Genomic DNA, 20460 nt, shown 5'->3' on the forward strand with positions numbered 1-20460 from the left:
ATAGTTTGGAAAATAATACTGATGAAATCATTTTTAATATAAAAACTGACCCTTATTCATTTTTTTTTCACTTTGATAAACAAAGGGTAATGGGTAAAGGCAATTTTTTTCTAAGTATAAACATGATACCCATTGGATCCAACGGGGATAGATAAATTAGATTAGATATTATATATCTAATATATATATTATATATATATAATTGAATGTTTAAATGTTGCCTTGTGAAATGATTGTTCTCTATAATAGCAAACCTCCTGTAGAGAATTCTTTCAAGATTATAGTATGTACACTGTAGAACAAATATTACATGCATTAGTCTTGAAGAAACAAAAATCAAAAAAGCTTTTTATTCTAAGAGAGGTTGGAAATAGTGTAAAATTCATTATAATTATCTTTATGACTGTTGATAACCCCCGACTATAAATATATAAGAAGATGGCAGGTGGAAAATGAAATACAAGGTAGGATATGGGCACTTTAATGAATAAAAGTACAAATAAACAGTGTAAATCAAACATTATAATTTAAAGGCCATGTAAGCTTAACTTTAAGATGTGGCACTTTAGTTAGATGCAAGTATAAAAATGCATTGGGCTCATTGAATCTATCCTCAGGAGTTCTCATTCAGAGGAATGACTTTTGGAAAAAGGTTCCAGCTGAATAGGCCGTAAGTGCCGGACCAATCTTGGCAGATCCGCTTTTGAAAATCACTTTTTTTTTGTCATAAAGGTGGACCAGAATGGCTCTTATATAATAATGACCACATGCAATTCAGCGATGCTCTGTGGAGAGAGAAATGAGATGTTTTGCATGTTATGAAATGTACTGTCTACAATGGAAGCCATTTGAAACAATGCTTTTGCAGAGAAAGATTTCTTTTGATGAAAGTTGTGTGTGTGTGTGTATATTTTGAAGGGTCATATCTTTCTCTGCCTGTGTGTATCTGACCACGCTACTCTGCTCTTGAATAGATGATTGCGGTGAATTGCCCCCATTGTCAGCCCATGCTTTCTTTCAGAGCGCTTCAGCAGCGCTTGCACTTCCATTCTTTTTGATGATGTTATGTCAGAATTGTCAAATCTGACACTTTTATTTGAACGCCTTCTGAGTTGAGACACAGAATCTCAATTAAAGACTCAATTAAAATGTCTTTCAGCACATGACTATAGTGTGTCGTGCAGCGTGTGTGTTGTGTCATGTTGCTGTAGAACAGCGTCTTTCTGTTGTTGAGTGTTGTTGCCACATGAAAGTTTAATGGACAAGACCCCTTTGGGAATTCTAATAGCATGTTAATTTAGGTTAACACTGAACATTTTTTGCTCATTCTAGTTTAAACACAGATATTGAAATATTATATATTTTGTTTGGCAAAAAATACACATGACCAATCCCTGACCACGTATGCAGTCGATCAGCCAAGGCCCTCGGGCAGTGGTGGCTCAGCGGTTAAGACTCTGTGCTATTGATGACAGGGTTATGGGTTCGATACTGGGACTCGGCAAGGTGCCACTGTTGGGCCCTTGAGCAAGGCCCTTCACCCTCTCTGCTCCCCGGGCGCTGGAGTTGGCTGCCCTCCACTTTGTGTGTGTGTGTGCTTACTGACACAAGTTCACTAGTGTGTGTGTGTTCACTACCACAGATGGGTAAAATGCACATTTCGCTGTACACTGACAAATACATGCACCTTTACCTTTAATATCTGTGTGTTTGGCAGGCTGATGTTGCTAACAAACACCATACTCAGACTATCACCAGTCTCATCTTTGTAAACACCTGCCCAAATTGATGTATGACTTACTTGACAGTATGACTTACCATGGTCTATAAACACAAAGATAAGAGCAAAGCTACCTCAGCACACGGCGTGGGATTACTCCACACACTGTGGTTCAGTCTGAGAAGCGGAATAGTACTACAAAGCAGTAAAACCTAACAACAGAAAGACACTGTTCTACAGCAACATTTGCTCTTTTATTTTTTTAAACTTGTCTATGTAATTTTAAATAGATTTTTAGCAAATTAATGAAAATTCTGTGTGTGTTTATGGAAATGAGACTGGTGACAAGTCTTACTACGATGTTTGTTAGCAATGTTAGCGATGTTCGCACCGTAAAATATAAAAGCATCAGATACCAAACATCGCCAGCATCTGCGGTCGGGGATCAGTCACGTTCACATGATTTTTGACATATAATTAAAAAAAGACATTATGACCACCGGCTTAATATGCTCTTGCTCCTTTGTGGTAGACAGGGGTTAGCATGGGCACTATCACCGGCCTGCAGCCATGCAGCCCCATACACAGCAGGAGGCGCTTGGATTTGACTGGTGCCACATTACCCCTTCTGTCGCTTTGACCCAGATGGGATAGCCCACACATCAGTAAGCCTTGGGTCCCTGACACCCTGTGTCCGGTTTGTGGTGTGTCTCTCCACTGACCATCATTGGTTGCCACTTTACACTGCTGACTGGGAACCCCTCACAAGCCTTGCCGTTTGGGAGATGCTTAGATCTAGTCGCCTGGCTATAACAATCTGGTCTCAGTCAGAGTGGGTCAGTTACCATTCAGTTACCTTTCTGTAGATATGACAGATCCTCAATGACTGGGCATGGGATTGTGATTTTACTATTTGGAAATTAAGCTAGTTTAACACAAAATCTAATCTAATCTAATCTTGACCTCTAGAGTTGAATCAAACGGCCCTAATGAACTCTGATGATACTGTTGACAAAATTTGCCCATACAAACACGACCTGCATCACCTCCTGCATGCTACAGTCTGAGACATTCACTCTGCAGGTGTTAACGGTAGAGTGTACAGCTGGTCCAAAAATAGCAAAAACAACTCTGTCCCAGTGTGCCTCGTCAGCACTGCCATCTCATCACACGAACACGCACGCACACAAGGGAAAATGGGTGTCATAGCAGCATAAAAACAAACATCATCATTATGTTTGAAGCTATGGAGCACATATTGTTGACTGTTCTGCATGATGGACCTCCACTATTGAGTGGTGCTGAAAAGCATTAATGAACTGATTAAGTTAGCTTTAGAAAAAAGTGAATAAATTAGCATTACTAAAGTGAGTAAGAGCATTAATAAAGTGAATGCAGGAACAAAAAGGGATTACGTTAGCATTATGAAAAGGAAATGTTAGCATTACTAAAGTGAACAAGTTAGAGAAAGTTAAGTTAGCATTATTAGTGTAAATAATTATTATTCATTTATTAATAACATGATTAAGAACATGAAAACATTTCGTAAATGACAGACAAATGTTAACACTACTAAACAAAAAGTGAATTCTGTTGAGTGACAGTGTTACTAGTGTGACAGAGCAGCAGAATTCACATTTTTCTCTTCAAACCTTTTAATTAGTGACATTTGCATACTTGGTTTTTATTGTTTATTAGCCTGCTTATTCTGTCCAAATTGAGTGGAATGTATTATTCAGTATTTGTTTTTCTGGAAAGCTTCCTCCCTGTGTGTTCAGTCGCTCAAGTGTGAAGTCTTAGCCTGTAAATTAAATGCAGATTATGTTTTACTTATTATGATTATGTATTACTGAGCAAAGACCATTTTACTGAGAGAGAGAGAGAGAGAGAGAGAAGCAGAGAAGCAGGTTCGTAAGCAATTTCCACCGAAACATAAATATATGTTTGTATATGTGCCAGGTTTTCTTTGTGTTGTTTAGTGATCAGATCACTTCATAACAACGACTACAGTTTATAAACTCTTTATTACAACCACTACAGTTTATAAACTCTTTATGACCACCCCTATAGTTTATAAACTCTTTATGACCACCCCTATAGTTTATAAACTCTTTATGACCACCCCTACAGTTTATAAATTCTTTAAATGTTCTTTTTCTATTTAATAATTTTCTAACATTCTAAATTCAATAAATGAACAGGATATTGCCAAAATTTTCTCTATTTTTTTATAATATATGTGTGTGTTACCTCTGATATAGGAAGTGTATTTGTATAAAGGAAATACTTATTTGCGCCTGAATTAGTATTTGAGACAAATAGCCGTTGCTACATATTATACAAAACAAAAATCATAAAAAAAAATCATATCTTATTCACACACATTCTCCACTGCTGCTGCGTTTCCTTTAATATAGAGAAACTAATATTGACCTACATTTGCTTTTTGACATTATTTTTGCTGCTATTTTTGTAATGTGCCTGTGTGTGCTGCGCCTGCCTTGTATTTGACATTTTAACTAATGTTCCTTGCGAAAGGTTATTGTGACCTACATGCTCCCCGTAGAGTATTTTTTTTTTTGCCGTCTGCAGCCAAACAATTCGTTACAGTGGAGGGGGAAAAAGCTACTTAGCATTTAAATTAAGTGGCTCTGTTGAGGGTGTAGTAGAACAGAATGCATGCTGTTGGTTCAGGTAGACTGAATTTAAGCCCCCATGTTTTAATAGGCTGGACGGGCCATATAACATGACCTTCCGGTAACAATGTTAGCGGTCAGGAAGTGGGTGTAATATTAGGAATTAATGACTCATGCTTACCTGCTGAATGTGACCTGAGTTTCCGACTGCCTAGGCCACACCCACCTTGGATGAGAGAGAGGGAAGCTGAATACAATCATTCATTTGTAATAGTGACCATTTTATTAGAACTGCTTACCACGTAGCTTCTCCTTGCTGTAGTGTACACCTATGGTATGTGTACACCTACAGTGTACATCAAGCCTCACCCATTGCTCATCTCCTAACAAAAGCATTGGACAATAGGATGGGATACTCTGGAGCATTGGCACACGAGCCTAAGGTCACCATTCCAAAGGCAGAATGAAGCCCAGCATTGTGTTCTTTGGAGTGATGGAGCTTCACCCAATACCCTCGAGATGAGTTGGAGTTACAGAACTAATCCTCCAACATCCACAATCCACCACATCTAGTTGGAACAGTAAAGCCTTCCCAGAAGAGTAGAGGCTGTTGTAAAGGGGGACAAACTTGTTTATAATACCCTTGATTTTAGAAGAAAGGTAAAAGTAAGGATGAGCAGGAGTTTAGGTTTCTGATAAAGTGGCCAGGGATTGCATTAAAGCTCCGATGTCATACATCTTTCTTAGATGTCCATTGATTATGTATGTTTTGTATGACCATTCTTTTAATAAAATAGGACTGCAGTGTTTGGTAGAACTTAGACATGAAAGGGGCGGGGCTAAACTGATGTAGGCTGAAAATATAAATAATGTGTTGATATCTGTGACTTCACAAATTCAAACTAGGCTGGCTTTGCAGATTTGTTTTCCAATATGGACCAAATGGGGCCTCATTATCTCTTGCTATTCTCAAATCATTTTTGTAAATGTTAGATAATGTTGGATTAGGATAAGACCTGTGCTGTCACTGCTTGACCTTGTTAGGCTGCATGTGTGGGTGTGTGAGAGAGAGTGTGTAAGTGTTACAAGAAAGAGAGATGTGTTTTTGAACACCTTAGTCTCACAGTATCCGTACAATCGTGTTTTTTTTTTTTCATCATTACTGTTGGATTTGAGGCCTTGTTGGCGAGTGTGTGGCGGTTTATTAAATGCTGAGTGTGTGCCGGGGGGGAAAGCACAGGAGCAATACTGTGATTACTCACTGCGGAGGTGCTGCAGTGTGTTTTACATTTAGAATGCCCCAGATAGTGTGATCTGTGATTAACTCAGATGAAGCTGTCACACTTTCCAGAGCAGCCAGAGCTGCAGACCAGATCACTAAAAGTGGAAACGGTGGTGTACAGAGCGCCAGCCGAGGCAATACACTATACGCCAATAATTATGTCACAGTAATCTTTTCTGGGTGTCTGATGGGTATGGTGGGGACTGACCACCTGCATGGACCATGAAAAAGAGTTTAAGAGAGCCTGTAAAACAACAGTATTCAGTAATTGCATTAACTGCATAGGGACATGTAGCTGATTGGGTGTCAGCTCCTTGCACCACTGTGTTATTTTTAAGGGTGTACAATTCACAAAATTCATAATTCAGTTTCATACAGTGGTGTCAGGTATCAAGACACTGCTCTGTACTAAAACAAGTAGTGCCTGAAAAATGCCTAATGCTAACATGTTAGGTTGTCAGTTTTTCACTGGAGTGAAGCATTTCATAACAATAAGTTAGAGGGAGGGAGGATCTGCCCTTGCTGTGCTCTTGTGTAATTCTTATTACACTTCATGCAGTATAATCAATATTAGAATGAGTGCTTTATTTGCTCCAGTCTGTTGAATGTATTGCTCCTTTCTTGTACATATTGAATTGAGAGGCTCTGATGAAATAATACTCTGCACTGTTAGGGCCTTGGTATAATTCTTTATGAGGTAACATCCGCCTGGCTTTGGCAAACACAACGGTCTAATAAACCAATCGAACAACCGCAGACGTAGGACATAGGCTTTATTCGCCGTGTCATGCACATTCCAGCTGAGAGTAAAGAGGTGGCACCTTACAGCATGCGATTCTTCTCCAATAGTCATTAAAAAATGACCATAAAGTGTCAACGTGTCACTTGCAGGAGGCTGGAGCCCTGTGATAGCCAAAATGAAGCTCACAAAGGCAATTTCACTGAAAGTATACCAAGGCCTTACCCCTCTTCCTTTTTTTTATTGGATTTTTCCCAATTTTCCAATTTAGTCAGGACTCTATCATGGCTTCTTTTCAAACTGCTGCTAATGCAATGCCATTGGAGCGCAACATGTGTGGAGGAGAACGCTAACTGCTAATTCTGTTACATCAGCTGACATATGCCCACGCTGGCTAGCATTGTGCTGAGTGACGGGGGGGAGGGGGTCATCTAACAGATTCAAAAATAATAAATTCAAAAATAGCTCTGAGGCTGTGGCATCACTGGCAAGTGAAACAGAAACTTCCCAATGCTTAGATGGCTGCTCCATATCAAAGAACATTTTCATGTATTTTAAATAATCAAATGTTTGAATGAAGTTTTTGTCCTCTGTCCTTTAGAATTTTACTAGTATTACAAAAACTGTCTAATTCTATCTAATTCTATCTAATTGATAGAATTAATCAGTGTAGCAGTGGAAAGTTTGAGGTTAGAGAAAATTTAAGGGAAAAGGTGAATGTTGTGTTTCTTCTGAAATAAATGATTTTAATATGGATTTTTTAATATGTGTATGCTGCAGTAACAGCCTCTGCTCCCCTGGAAAGGCTAAACAGTAGATGTTGGAACATTTCTGTAGGATTTCTGAAGGGTTTCACTGTATTCAGTCCAATCAGAGCATGAGTGAGGTCAGATACTGATGTGCAGTTGTGCCACTCCAGCTCATCCTGACGGTATTGGATGGAGCTCCATGACTCCAGAGAACTTCCACTGCTCCACAGCCCAGTACTGAGCATTGGACACAGTGACCTTAGACTCATGTGCTCACAACTGCTCCAAAGTGTCCTGTTCTTTTGGTCTGTGCTTTTTTTTCTCTGGACATTAGACAAGCTGTATGTGTGTCAATGAAAGCCTGCGTCAGCAATTATGGACGTTAAAGTAGCTGAATTAAAAGGTCGGCCTAGATACTTTTGGAGTTACAGTGTAAATGAGCGGAAAATGGAAACATGTTTCATTTAAAAAATGTGAATTCTAGACATGATCGCAGTAATGCTGAAATGAAATATGACCTGTACCACAAGAGTAAAAAATGTTGCTGTGAACTTATAAACATCGCTTATTATTATAGAGTCTTACTTCCACTCATCAGGGGATGCTGGAGGAGTTTCATTTTTTTTCATTTTTATGTGTGTAGCTCCTTTCATCCCCCCGTCGTCATTTCACAGTTAACAAATTCTCACTTTAGACGTAAACGCAATCTGTTTTAAGCACGGCTGTGATTCATCTTAGCTGAAAGGCTTTGAAATGTATAAATGTGTTTGATAGGTAATTCCCTTTATTATTATTCAATATTCAATGACTAATTCAATCTGCGCATATCCTGGTGATTCACGCGTTGCTAATTTCTCAAGTGACACCTATGTTCTCCTTCGTGTGGGTAAGTACTGTTGAGATTGTGGACAGTGTGCTACCCTTTATTGTCTGTGACAGGAAAGCTGAATAAAAGCTGGGAATTTCAAGATATCTGTGTTCTGGATTCTGTGAGTTGCTGTGCCATCCACTAATCTAATAGTAATATGTATAGAACAAAAAAAAATATTGTTTTAAATTGGATTCAGTTATTCAAAAATGGTCATTTTATTTAATTAAAACCCCCTACCTTGTACTCCCACTCACTGGCCACTTTACTGGAAACACCTACTTTGCGCTTCCACTCTCTGGACACTTTGATAGAAACCTCTATCTTGTGCTTCTACTCACTGGACACTTAATTATAAAACTCTACCTTGAGCTTCCACTCACTGGACACTTTGCTAGAAACCTCTATCTTGAGCGTCCACTCACTGGACACTTTGCTAAAAACACCTACCTTGCACCGCCACCCACAAGCCACTTTATTAGAAACCCCTACCTTGTACTTCCTCTCTTTTGCCTTTTTAGTAGAAACTTGTACCTTCCACTTACTGACCACTTAATTAGAGACACCTACCTTGGAGTTTCCACTCAGTGGCCACCGACATTGTACATTCTACTTACTGGCCACCTTGTATTCAAAGAAACTCAGCAGCTGATCTTCAGGGAGATAAAATGCCAGTCTAATTGTGTTAAGCAATTTATAGAGCTAACTCTACCATTTTTGAGAAGGCTGTGAGTAATCAAGTCCCATTACCTGAAATCAAGGAATCAACTTTATTTGGATAGTTTCAGAGCTTGAGATACAGACATATATTGCTGAAAGAGGGCTTTCAAAATTGCTGCACAAAATATCCTTCAATTCTGCATGTCACACACAGTGAGAGAGGTCAGCCGGCTACTTCAACTGACATTAGCTACAGTTATCTTGATGGTTAATTATCACTAATGCACACTAAGTGTCTAAATGTTTGTGGACACCCCTTCTAATGAATGCATTCAGCTATTTGAAGTTATTTTAAGTTAAGATTGCCTGTCTAGTCCCTGTAGAGAAGAACTGCCAATAGAATAGAATAAATATGAATAGAATAAATATGAACCTGTAGGTTGCATGCCTAATGCCAGGTGTGGGCTAGAGTGGTATAAAGCCCCCCAGCATTGCCCTGGAAATGTGTTCTCTGATGATGGTGATGATGGTGATGATGGTGCACCATCCAGTAATTTTGGGATGGGTTGGGAATTAAGGGGTGATCATCCAACATTCTGACCTCACTAAGGGTCTAGAAGACATCTAGTAGAAAGCCTTCCCTGGACAGTAGAGACAGTCACTTCAACAAACGCAGGATAAACTATTTTCTAATACCCTTCATTTTGGAAGAAACAATGAAAAAGCAGGTGTCCCAATACTTTTGTCCATATAGTGGAACTTGTCATCCACTGAAGAGAAAGAAATTGTATTGAAGCTCACAAGTCTAACCATGTACCACTGCACTGGGTAGCGCTAATTTTAGCATAACCTTGTTTACTGCAGCACCACCGCTACCATTAGCATTAGTGTTAGCTCATTAACCAGTGCAGCACTATCGCTACACCTCTTTAGCTCATCTGAAGAAGCAGCCTCTTTTTTTCTTTCACAGCTGTGTAAGGTAATAAGACCAGTTTATCTTGTCTGTGCGTTATATGTTCATATATCAGGCCTACGTTTCTTCTCTGTCATTATTTCAGGCCTATTTTTTCTTCTCTGTAGTTTACCTTTAACACATTCATCATTTCTTACAGAATGAATATTAAAATGAGTCACATCCCATTTTTATTATCACAGCACTTGTCTGCTGCCAAACCCACCTCACTAAGGTAAAACGACAGAGTAACTGTCAATGAATTTGTAATTAGCCTCCCTCTCTCTCCCTGCACTCTCTTGCTGCCTCTTCAGCACTAAAGACGGACAGTATCTCTCAGAACACTGATTGCGTACTGAAATTTCAAAGCCTGATTAATGAATAAAACCCCTTTCTCTGTAGTTCACTGTTTAATTATGAATCAGGCTGCAGCGCTCCCTCCAAATCTGGAGAGAGAGACGTCCACAAGGGCCCTTTATAGGGCAAAAACAGAGGCAGGTAAATTTAGTCGCTTAATTAAAATGACACACAACAGGCAGTGTTTACATGAAAGCAGCAGCAGCTTTGATGTAAGCCATGTAAAGCCTGGCACACCCAGACTTTGATGGACAACGCTGCTTCGTATCACAGAAAATGAACTTTCTTTATTTCTGGTATATATAAAGTCATAAATGTGTAAATGGTACCTGCATTCTGATAAATAGGGCTGCATGATGCGGGCAATGTATTGTGCATATGATATATACTGTTGTGGTGATGGATTCTGTCTGAATATGATTTTGTGTAGATAAGTGTAGATATTCAAAATACATGTACCGTGGCCTCCTTAATGTTTGGGACCAAGCTATACTCTGTACTCAAACATTTCACAGATGCACATTCTCACATTATAATGAAGTCTTCTGTGGACAGACGTCCCTGCATTACTTAACTTCGGAAGAGTGTGTCTGATTTGTCTGACAGGCGCTTGGGGATTTTTCTTCATCATGGTGAGACTTATTTTGTCATCATCTATGGAAGTCTTTGTTGGCTTACCAGTCCCTGTGTGGTTACTAAGCTCACCAGTTCCCTCATTCTTCTTCACAATGTTCCAAACAGGTCTAAAGTTTGGCAGATGTCTCTTAATGTTTTAGTCTTGTTTCCAAGCTTTAGAATGGTTTCCTTGGCTTTCACTGGCACAAATCTTGTGCTTTTGTTAACAGACAGCAAAAGCCAACTCCAAAGGTGACAGAAAGCCTATAATCATATCTTGATGATAAAAACTTTCTTATACCTGCACTAATTGAACAATTAAACACCTGTCAGCAAATACCCATCTGTGAAACCCACTGTCCCAAACATTATGTATGTATAGAAGATTCTGTCTATTTCTACATGATAAAATTAAACTGTTTAAAAGGCTTTATTAAAACCTGAGAATGTAAACTTTAACCACTTGTGACTTAAAAATATAAAAAATGTGGAAAAACACAAAGGACACTCTGCACACACAGCAATAACTTCGTCCAATTCAAATCATAAAACAATAGTTGTGTCCAAAACTGATGGGAGCTGCCATGATGCCTTGCTTTCTTACTAGTGCTTTAGAAGGTACTGTAGTGATGTAGCTGCATTGGTAGTCATTCTTAATAAAACTTATTTGCTTAGCCAACTTAGATTTGCGTGTTCAAACAATACTTTTAAATTAGTTTAGGCTGTTAAGAACTTGAGGTTACAAAATTGCTGTTCAGCAAAAATAGTTTTTGTGTTAAAGTTGCCATGGCAAGAGTGAACACTGCCGTACTCAGCCAGCACAGTTACAGTTAGCAAGTTAGAAAATGGTAACTTGCTCTTACAACCTTCATCACTGATACCTGCCATACTACTACATAACTACTACATAGAATATAAGTACATACCTTACAGAGTGTAGACTGGGGTGGACGACTACATGCTGATGGCAAGTAAAGGGTGCAGAGACATGCCCAAAATTGTACAAAGTGTTTATCAGAGTTATTATAGCCTGTCAACTCAAACCAGCCTGGATATTCTCTTGCATTTTCTCATCAACATTTCAATTTCTGTCTACAGAACTGCCAGAGATAATCAGATCTAGAAATACTCACACCGGCTTATCTGAAACCAACAATCATGCCAAACTCAAACTCACTGAACATTTTCTTATTCTGATGGTTGAGCTGCTGGATAATATCTGCATGATGTCACACACTGCTGCCACAAAATTGGGTGATTAGATAATTGAATGAATGAGTAGTTCCTAATAAAGTGCTTGATGAGTATATTTTAAATAGACTAAGGTTTGATTTGGACAAGACTGGGTGCTTTTCTGCCTCAGAATATTGCCCAAGTACAAAGCCAAAGATTTGATATATTTTAGACACAGCCAATATCTCATCTTACTCTAACATATGACTACTAATCTTGACTCTGCTGACCTCCATTAGGCTGTAATGTGAATGGTATCCCTTGTAAATAATGGGTAAAATATGGAGGAACTAAAAGAAATTAGAAGTCGCAGGTAAGGAAATTCACCTAGATCAATTATGCTGCATGCCAGCTAAAGCATTGTTCTTTTTTATGTACTACACCAGCTGAGTAAACAAATTAATCTTCCCTGCGGAAACAAATCCTGTTGAAGCACGGCGGAAAACACACATATATCACAGAAATGAATATTGGCTGTCAGCACGAGGAAATGGAGAATCCCTTTGAAAATTAATCCTCTTAAAAAAGGTACCCTACTTCTACAGCGCTGAGTTTTGTACAGCAGCAGACGTAGGTGGATGGAGACTGTGTTTTTAATTTGCTTTCCAGCCACAGTCAGGCCATGTGAGTTATCAACAAGACCATTTCTCTGATGTTGTAGTATATAACCTGTAATAACATTTCTAATATAAAAACACTAATGGTTGTTTATCAGAGATCTCAGTGTGCTGACCAGGAAAAAGATCATCTGTGTGAGATCATCTTCATGACTAATATGAAAGGAAATAGTTAGGCCTGTATGCTGAGTGTTAGTACAGAGTTTGGAAGAGGTTGGACATTCCTCAGGCCTGATTTGGTAATCAAGAGATTAGAGTTTGAGACCAGAAAGAATCTTTTGCAATGCTTAGGTTGTCCATGAGGATTTCGATTTAATTATTTTTCTTATTTAAGTGTGACAGACAGAGTAACAGCATTAGGATTTGCAGAATTTTTTTATTAACTACAGAGCCTGTGTTTACTACTTCTCAATTCAAAACAAAAACAAAAAGAATGATGTCAGAACTTTTGAATAAGATGCCAAAACGTTTGCAAAGTGTTTGTACTTTGGAGATATAAGGTTATTTTTCAACAAAGGGATCTGTTATCCAAAATGACTTAGAAAAATGATATCTATATTGATATTCACTAAAAGTTAACTGCCTCACAGATCTACCATAATCCTAATTATAAATTGGCCAATTTCTGGTTTGGAAATAATAATAATAATAATAATGTCCTGTTTTTTAGATTCTTTGTCAGGTTTATATGTATGGTTGACTGTGGTGCACCTTTTTGGAATTTGAGAAGTGGTCAAAATCAACCAGGGTGGAAAGAGTTAAAGCATCAAATATTGTGAGATATTAAAGTATGGCCATCTTCCAGATCATCTCTTATCTAGCATCCTCCCCCAGTGCATCATAAACTGCTTTAGTATAAATGCCTGCCAGTCTTTAATGTACAACATTTCATTATAAGGATAAATCAGAGATGTTAAACAGATGTGGCCAGTCTTGGAGACATCATTATTATTAAGACCTGTTTAGAAAAGTAGGAAATACAGTAGATTTTAAAGCTAAATGATTTTGGGGGAACAAATCACATTATAATGATTTTCTCAGATAAATATTTAGTAACACTTGCCTTTCAGAATATTAAAATACCTTTCTGAATCAATAATGTAACATTTATATAAAAAAGCCTGCATTATTTAGACCAAATAGAGCTGGTCTTCAGCTGAAGTGATTGAAGTGATTTGTCAGGAGGCTCACAAAACACAGAAAACAACACTGTGATTGGATAAGGGTTCATTTGCATATTGCATCAATATCAGCATCAGTATCAGTATCAGTGAAGCCCAATGTCTTGATAAACATAACAAATGATCCTAGCAATGCATCACTTAAGTGGGTGGGGGATGCTCTTATCTAGAGTGACTTCCATTCGTTTCACACGTAAATGAATGTAGACTTAGGAGTCTTGCTCAAGAACTCCTATTGGTGAAAAGTGGTGTGCTTATACAGCCAGGAAATCAAAACCAAGGCATGGTTGTATTGTTAACCACTGTGTTGCACCATCCGCACACCAATCTGATCTTCAAGGAAACGGTGTTTAACCTCTGTAAACCAATAACTGTAGAAAAGCATAGACAGTGCGTTGTCTCTCAAAAGTGAAGCCACCACAGGTCTAGCACTTGCTGGTTGCAGTATTGGCTGGTTGCAGTATGATGCATAGCTCCGGCCATCCTCATGTGTTTCAATGACAAAACAGCCCATTTTCCGTCTCATTATTCTTCTCTAAACTGTGTTTCCATTTCCAATGTCTAATTCCAACAATGTCTAATTCCAACAGTCAATTATTGGCCCATTTTAAATTTTCCCCCAGAAATTGAATTGAAGTGATTGACAGTCTTGGCCAAAAGAGCCTGCCCTCAGGACCTAAGCTGTACCCCAGCAGTCAGGCAACTAGCTAGTGAATCGTAATTTAGATGTTCTTTGCAGTCTTTGTCTGATGTGTTATGTTCGTGGAAAATGGCCAGTTATAATTAGTTGTTAGCCAGACAGCTAATATTAGCATAGTTAGATGTTCTGGACTCTGTAGTATTTTCATTCGGTCTTGACCAGCAAGCTTACCAATTTGTGTGGTCTGGGCCAAGTCCAGATACCGCTTAAAGCATTATTTTTGTTCTTTTAATTGCCACCGGTGCATGATGAGTCTTTCATAGCAGCAGTTTAAAGGTTATACTGGACCATAGTCTAGTCATTTGATGGAAGCGTGAATCATTTCGTAATAAAATGTTTGTGAACCTAAAACGGTTCTTTGCGTGATGCCACAAAAGAACCATTTTTGGGTTCCATAAAGAACCATTTTTAATAGAGATGTGTGCATGTAAAGAACCTTTGAAAGGTTCTCCACCCTCACACAATTTAATGATTCAGATTATGTATTTTAAGTGGTATTATTTTCTGAAGCTGTAAGTTCTGGCATTTCTGCCAGATGTGTTTCATTTTTATTATATCTCAACAAGTAGACTAGATAATGTGCTGATATTCATTCAGTTAAATCTGAAGCATGAATGAAAGCATTTTATCTCTGAACAGACGTAATAAGGAGATTTTGAGAATGTGAGCATATTCATCTGATTTCCACCACTGTACTACATTACTGGAACAGAGACTCAGTAGAGGTCACAAAGAGCTTAGGAAAAGTAATGCCACATTTAAAGAGGATCTAGCACACATACGAAATCATTCTTCATGCTGCATTACTGAGTAGTTCATCTTACTGAATGGTTAAATTGATCAGTGATCTGTGATTTTTGCAGTGATTTTCTTGTTAAGACTTACAGCATGAACAGAGAGATTGTTACCATTTAGAACAGCATGGTTAGGGACCAACAGCTGAAAGAGCTGTGGAGTGTTTTACTGATCATAGAAAAGTGCCCCTTACAGAGCTTTAAGGCTGTGCTGTAAGCTCAATGGCTGTCTGAGATGCTTGGTCTGAGAAAAGGAGGCACGACTAACCTAATGAGTAGGCGTGTCTGTCTTCGCATCTAGTCTCTACTGTGCAGACCCTGGTCGCAAATTTTACAAGATTATTTTTATAGAATCAAAGGCAATGGAACCACTTCATCCATGATTTTCTACAGTGATTGGTGTATACCTCATCTAGAGGAAAGGTTTTGCATAACAAAATACCTGTGAGATTTAGCATTCACTCAAACAGTTAAGTTAAGGACATAGAAGCATTTAGTAGGGTTGCAGTTATATGGGAATTTTGGGTAGATGCTGAAATCCAATATTGTTGATGTACATGTCTGTGGATGGTCATACATAAACATTTTTAAAATGTATGAATTGGGACTAAACCCACATGTGCCAGCATTACAGAGAAATACACTTCAAACAACTAAAAAAACTTCATCCTCAGTCCTTCTGATGCTGCTCGGGCTGGTGTTCCATACAGTTCATGCCATAAATAGGTAATTATCAGAAATTCATCTACACGTTACATTCATATTGTAAAACTGTAAAATGTGTTTCCTTTGACAGATCTTCAGGCGATGCTGGCTTGTATTTAAAAAGGCATCTAGTAAAGGACCAAGGCGATTAGAGAAGTATCCTGATGAAAAGGCTGCCTACTTTCGAAGTTTTCATAAGGTAAGAAATATTGCTTCTGATATTTACACTCAAGTTTTACAGGGCTAAAAATCAAACATTACACTCCCAGGAAAAAAAGATTATCTGACTCAGCAGCAATAACAATATTGGAATCCTTTTGATGCTGTATAGAAACACAGAGAATGAGGAAATCCTGTAAGCATTTAATGAGTTATTTGACTTTTCATCTCTATATAGAACTTTTGCCTTTTCTAAAGATCCCTTAAAGAATCATTTAAGGGTGCATTTTATTCCCCCTGCTAGCTATTAAATGTTTGTGGGGGGGTTAGAATTCATTTTTACATTCCTATATTTCCAATCTGTCTTTATCCCCTAGAATTAAACAGGCTGTTTTTGTAACTGTGCCTTTAAAACTGATATATGATTGGCTCTCTTTGTATTGTGCCTCATTGTAGAAGTAGTCTGGACTGAAATCTCGAAAATCTGTTGAGTTTGGACTGAAATCCTCAAGGGAAAAATAAGCTTTAGCTGGCTCTCGCATGTGGGGATTCTTTGGATGGTGCACTTTTGCGCTTGCTTCCAAACAGTCAGGAGGACAACAATGTTTAATCTTTCCCAACATCTTACCCTCCAGTACCTTTGCTATAGACTGTCTGCAGACCAACTCTCCACATCATTACTACAGGAATAGGCAGAGCTAAACTGTTATAGGCTGAATAGGCAAAACCTAACTGATTTAGGCTGAATGGCTAGCCCTAAACTGCTGTATGCTGAATGGTTGGCATAAACTGTTATAGGTTGAATGGGTGGGGCTAAACTGCAGTAGGCTGAATGAGTGGCACTAAACAGCTGTAGGCTGAATGGGTGGGGCTAAACTGCAGTAGGCTGAATGAGTGGCACTAAACAGCTGTAGGCTGAATGAGTGGCACTAAAAAGCTGTAGGCTGAATGGGTGGGGCTAAACAGCTGTAGGTTGAATGGGTGGGGCTAAACTGTTGTTTGTGAATGGGTGGCACTACACTGTTGGAGGCTGAATGGGTGGGGCTAAACTGTTGTATGCTGAATGGGTGGGGCTAAACTGTTGTATGCTGAATGGGTGGCACTACACTGTTGGAGGCTGAATGGGTGGGGCTAAACTGTTGTAGGCTTAATGAGTGGCACTAAACTAGGCAGTACTAAAAACTGCTAAAGGCTGTAAGGGTAGGACTAAACTTCTGTAGGCAGAATAAGTGGGGCTAAAGTGCTGTAGGCTGAATGGGAGGAGCCAAGCTGCTGCAGGCTGAATGAGCAGTCATACAGTAATGTGTTTATGTTTGTGACAGGAATTTAAAATGGGCTGTTTTTGTTGCTCGGTTTTAGATGTAGAGTGAAAGGTACATCACACTCATTGCAATAAAGCAAGGCTCACTTTTCTATCATACAGTCCCTTTAAGGTTTTGCTGTATGTGGGTTCATGAGCATTTATAGAATTTCTAGAGTGTTTGTGACCTTCTTAAAATGTTAGAAACTAGATTTTCTGTCTATTTGTACTTTAAGTCAATATCTAAACGCAGTGACGACTTTCCTTTTCAGGAATATTGACTTGTCTTTTTTTCCCTTTACTGTATTTTCCACTCATATGTCTGTAGTGAACCACCCTCAGTTAGAGATTCCTCTGAGGCTCTTGTTTATTTATTGCTTCAAATAATGCTGTCAGGGGCAGATATAATCTTATCTCATAGTGTCTGATGTCAGTATTATTATTCTGCTGGTGGAGTCTGATATCCTGTTCAGTGTGTATGTAGTGACAGTGATTTTTGGGGAGAGAGGAATGATATGAATCGGTTTGGTCTCACGAAGGAGAGATGATAGCAGTGGATGTTTATTGATTGCCCTGAGTGAGAGAGAAAATGATGAGAAAACTAAGGTCAGTGTTGCCGGGCATTGCCAGTGTGTTTGCAATTACGAATATCACTGAGATAAAGGAAATTTGATGTCAAACTGTTGGATTGAGGAGTCAACAACAAACAGCACTGTTTACTAATATTATTCCAAATATTACTGAATTATTGAAAACTGCAATTTTTTGGCTGGGGTTACAGATACAGGAGTTGTCAATATGTCAATATAAAGAATAATATTTACAGGTATTGTCTATATATTTATTTAGGATAGATATTGTATTGCATGTTGATATTTTTGTTTTCTGTTGTCTGGTGTTTCATGAATAAAGGCACAGCATGAATGTATTTAATAAATGTAATAATATTATTTAATTAAAAACAATACGTTTCAGCCCATACTCCAAGGCCTTCGTCAACTGTGCAAAACACTACGCTACCCAGTGGGGCAAAGGCTCCGAGTGAGTTTGTACATGTACATGCCTTGTTGGCCCTCATAGTTACAGCCCACCTTAATCTCACATGGGTTCCATGTAGGCCCGAATGCAGTGTACAACCCAGATGGGGCCCAGGTTTAACCCCTCCTGGTCCTATCACTGACCCTGATGGGCATCCGTATGTGGGGCCAACATGGAACCAGAGGACAAAACATTCTGGTTCCCAGTATGGCTACCCATAAAGGCTAAACATGGATATGTTAGCTGGGTATCTCCTGTAGAAAGCTATCACAGAGTAAAAACAGGTGTAGTCCACTAATAGGGATCTAGTCTCCTCCTCTACCCCGTCTAATGGCCTAAACACAAAAGAACAAAAGGAACATTGGTTCGGCGATCACTCATTCCCAGTCAAAACTTTGGAAGGTAAAAGGGACAGTACATATCTAAGTTATATATATATATATAAATGTATGAAAGACGTATGGAGTTTATGAATATTACCCTACTGTTTACCACTACTTCTTCTGTACCAAAGTAAAAGAATGCAGATGTAAGCCCAGTTTTTAAAAAGTTGTGCCACCAGATTGCTAACTTCAGCACATGCCCAAAAATCTCAACCAATCTCTCAAAATACATCCAGATCTTCAGATCCACATCTATGGTCAAATTTCAGACAGCCTAAGTAGCCGCCTACTAGTTAGATTCAACCAAAATGACCTGTTCTCTTCAGTTGCTTTGTAACTGTTCGGGCCAAACTTCATCTATTAAAATCTGAGATTCTGTTGGTGAGCAATAGTGACCTGACTTACTTGGCGGAAGTAGTGCCAATATGCAGGCTGTGTGATTAATGCTATTTTCATTTGTTGCAGATAGACACTTTGTGTCATTTTATGGTGTACCTTCATAACTATGAGTCACAACACACCATTACTGACTATATAAACTGTGCAATGACAGCGAATATCACTGGTGTGGGAGGTGTGGGCGATGCCACTGACAATGATAGTCATATTATAAAAAAAATAAATAAACAATAAAAAAGAAAAACAAACTGCTGCTTTGTCTAAGTTGATTTTTTCCACACACTGTTTTCACTTTACTTTTATTGAAAAATGGCAAGTCTATATTTTGTAATCAATGTTTTAATAATATAAAAGCAGCTTGGTGGCAGATTAAGTATAAATAAGTCACACTGTGTTCTTCGTGTGCACCCTCTCAGGTTTATATAGTTACAAACAATCCATAGAAAGCTATAATAAATTTATCACCATACACCATTAATGACTATACTGATGATGCAGTGACAGCAAAATGTCACTACTGTGTTAAGTTGTTCTTATAAATATGATATCAATAATACAGACTATGTACCCCCCTTAGTGTGCACCAGTTAACAGAAGTTGGACCTCCTTTGCAGAACATGCAGTGACAGTTGTCATTTTTAGCTCCGCCATTTATATCTAAATCTGCCTCTCTGCGGCTGTAACAAACGATGGCACAGGCGGAGGATGCAGGAGCTCAGTGAGTTTATTTGGGCTAATCCAAAAAAATCAGCATCATTATACAAAGCAAGGGCCAGAACTTGGGCATGCAGGTGCATATGGGCAGATCCAACGAGAAATGTATAGAAAAATAGAACATCTTGGTAATAGAGGTAGTACCCCCCCACCCCCACCCCCAAAATCAGTATGAAAGCATATGGTATTGACCTATATTGATCCGGATATCCAGTTAGGTGGTGCTGTATCAGCGACAAGAGGTGGCTGGCAGTGGCTGAGGTATGTTAAGACCTTCCCTCCTAGTGTCAGAAGCGTTGTTAGTGCTTCTATTTACCCACCCCATGAACGGGTGGGTAAATAGGCAGTACTACATTCTGAGCATAAAGAGAGAAATTTGGGGGAAAAAAACACTGGTGGAAGCAAGAATGGATTCTGGAAGCAGACATTACACTGGAAAAAAACTGAATATAAATAAATATAGAATTAAGTCAAGTCAAACCAAGTTAAGCTTCTACAGCAGGATAATTATCTGAAACGCAAGGGTAGGCTTAATCCCTGTCTGGAAAACCAACCCTAAAAGGCATAAGATGAGGGTTTTTCCATGGCCCTCTTAGTCCCTTGACCTCAAAATCTGTGGACTGATGGCTAAACATTCTCACAGAACTAGAAGCCTTTTG

General features: G+C 38.7%; 1 protein-coding gene across 1 annotated transcript in view; it reads left to right on the top strand.

The window, feature by feature from the left end:
• dok6 (docking protein 6) overlaps nt 1-20460 on the top strand; it is a 76568-nt gene that overhangs the window by 11079 nt on the left and 45029 nt on the right. Inside the window, exon 2 of the mRNA XM_072657354.1 lies at nt 15900-16007. Coding sequence (XP_072513455.1) covers nt 15900-16007 — 108 coding nt within the window. The remainder of the gene's footprint in view (nt 1-15899; nt 16008-20460) is intronic.

Source organism: Salminus brasiliensis, chromosome 1 (assembly GCF_030463535.1).
Source record: "Salminus brasiliensis chromosome 1, fSalBra1.hap2, whole genome shotgun sequence".
NCBI lineage: Eukaryota > Metazoa > Chordata > Actinopteri > Characiformes > Bryconidae > Salminus > Salminus brasiliensis.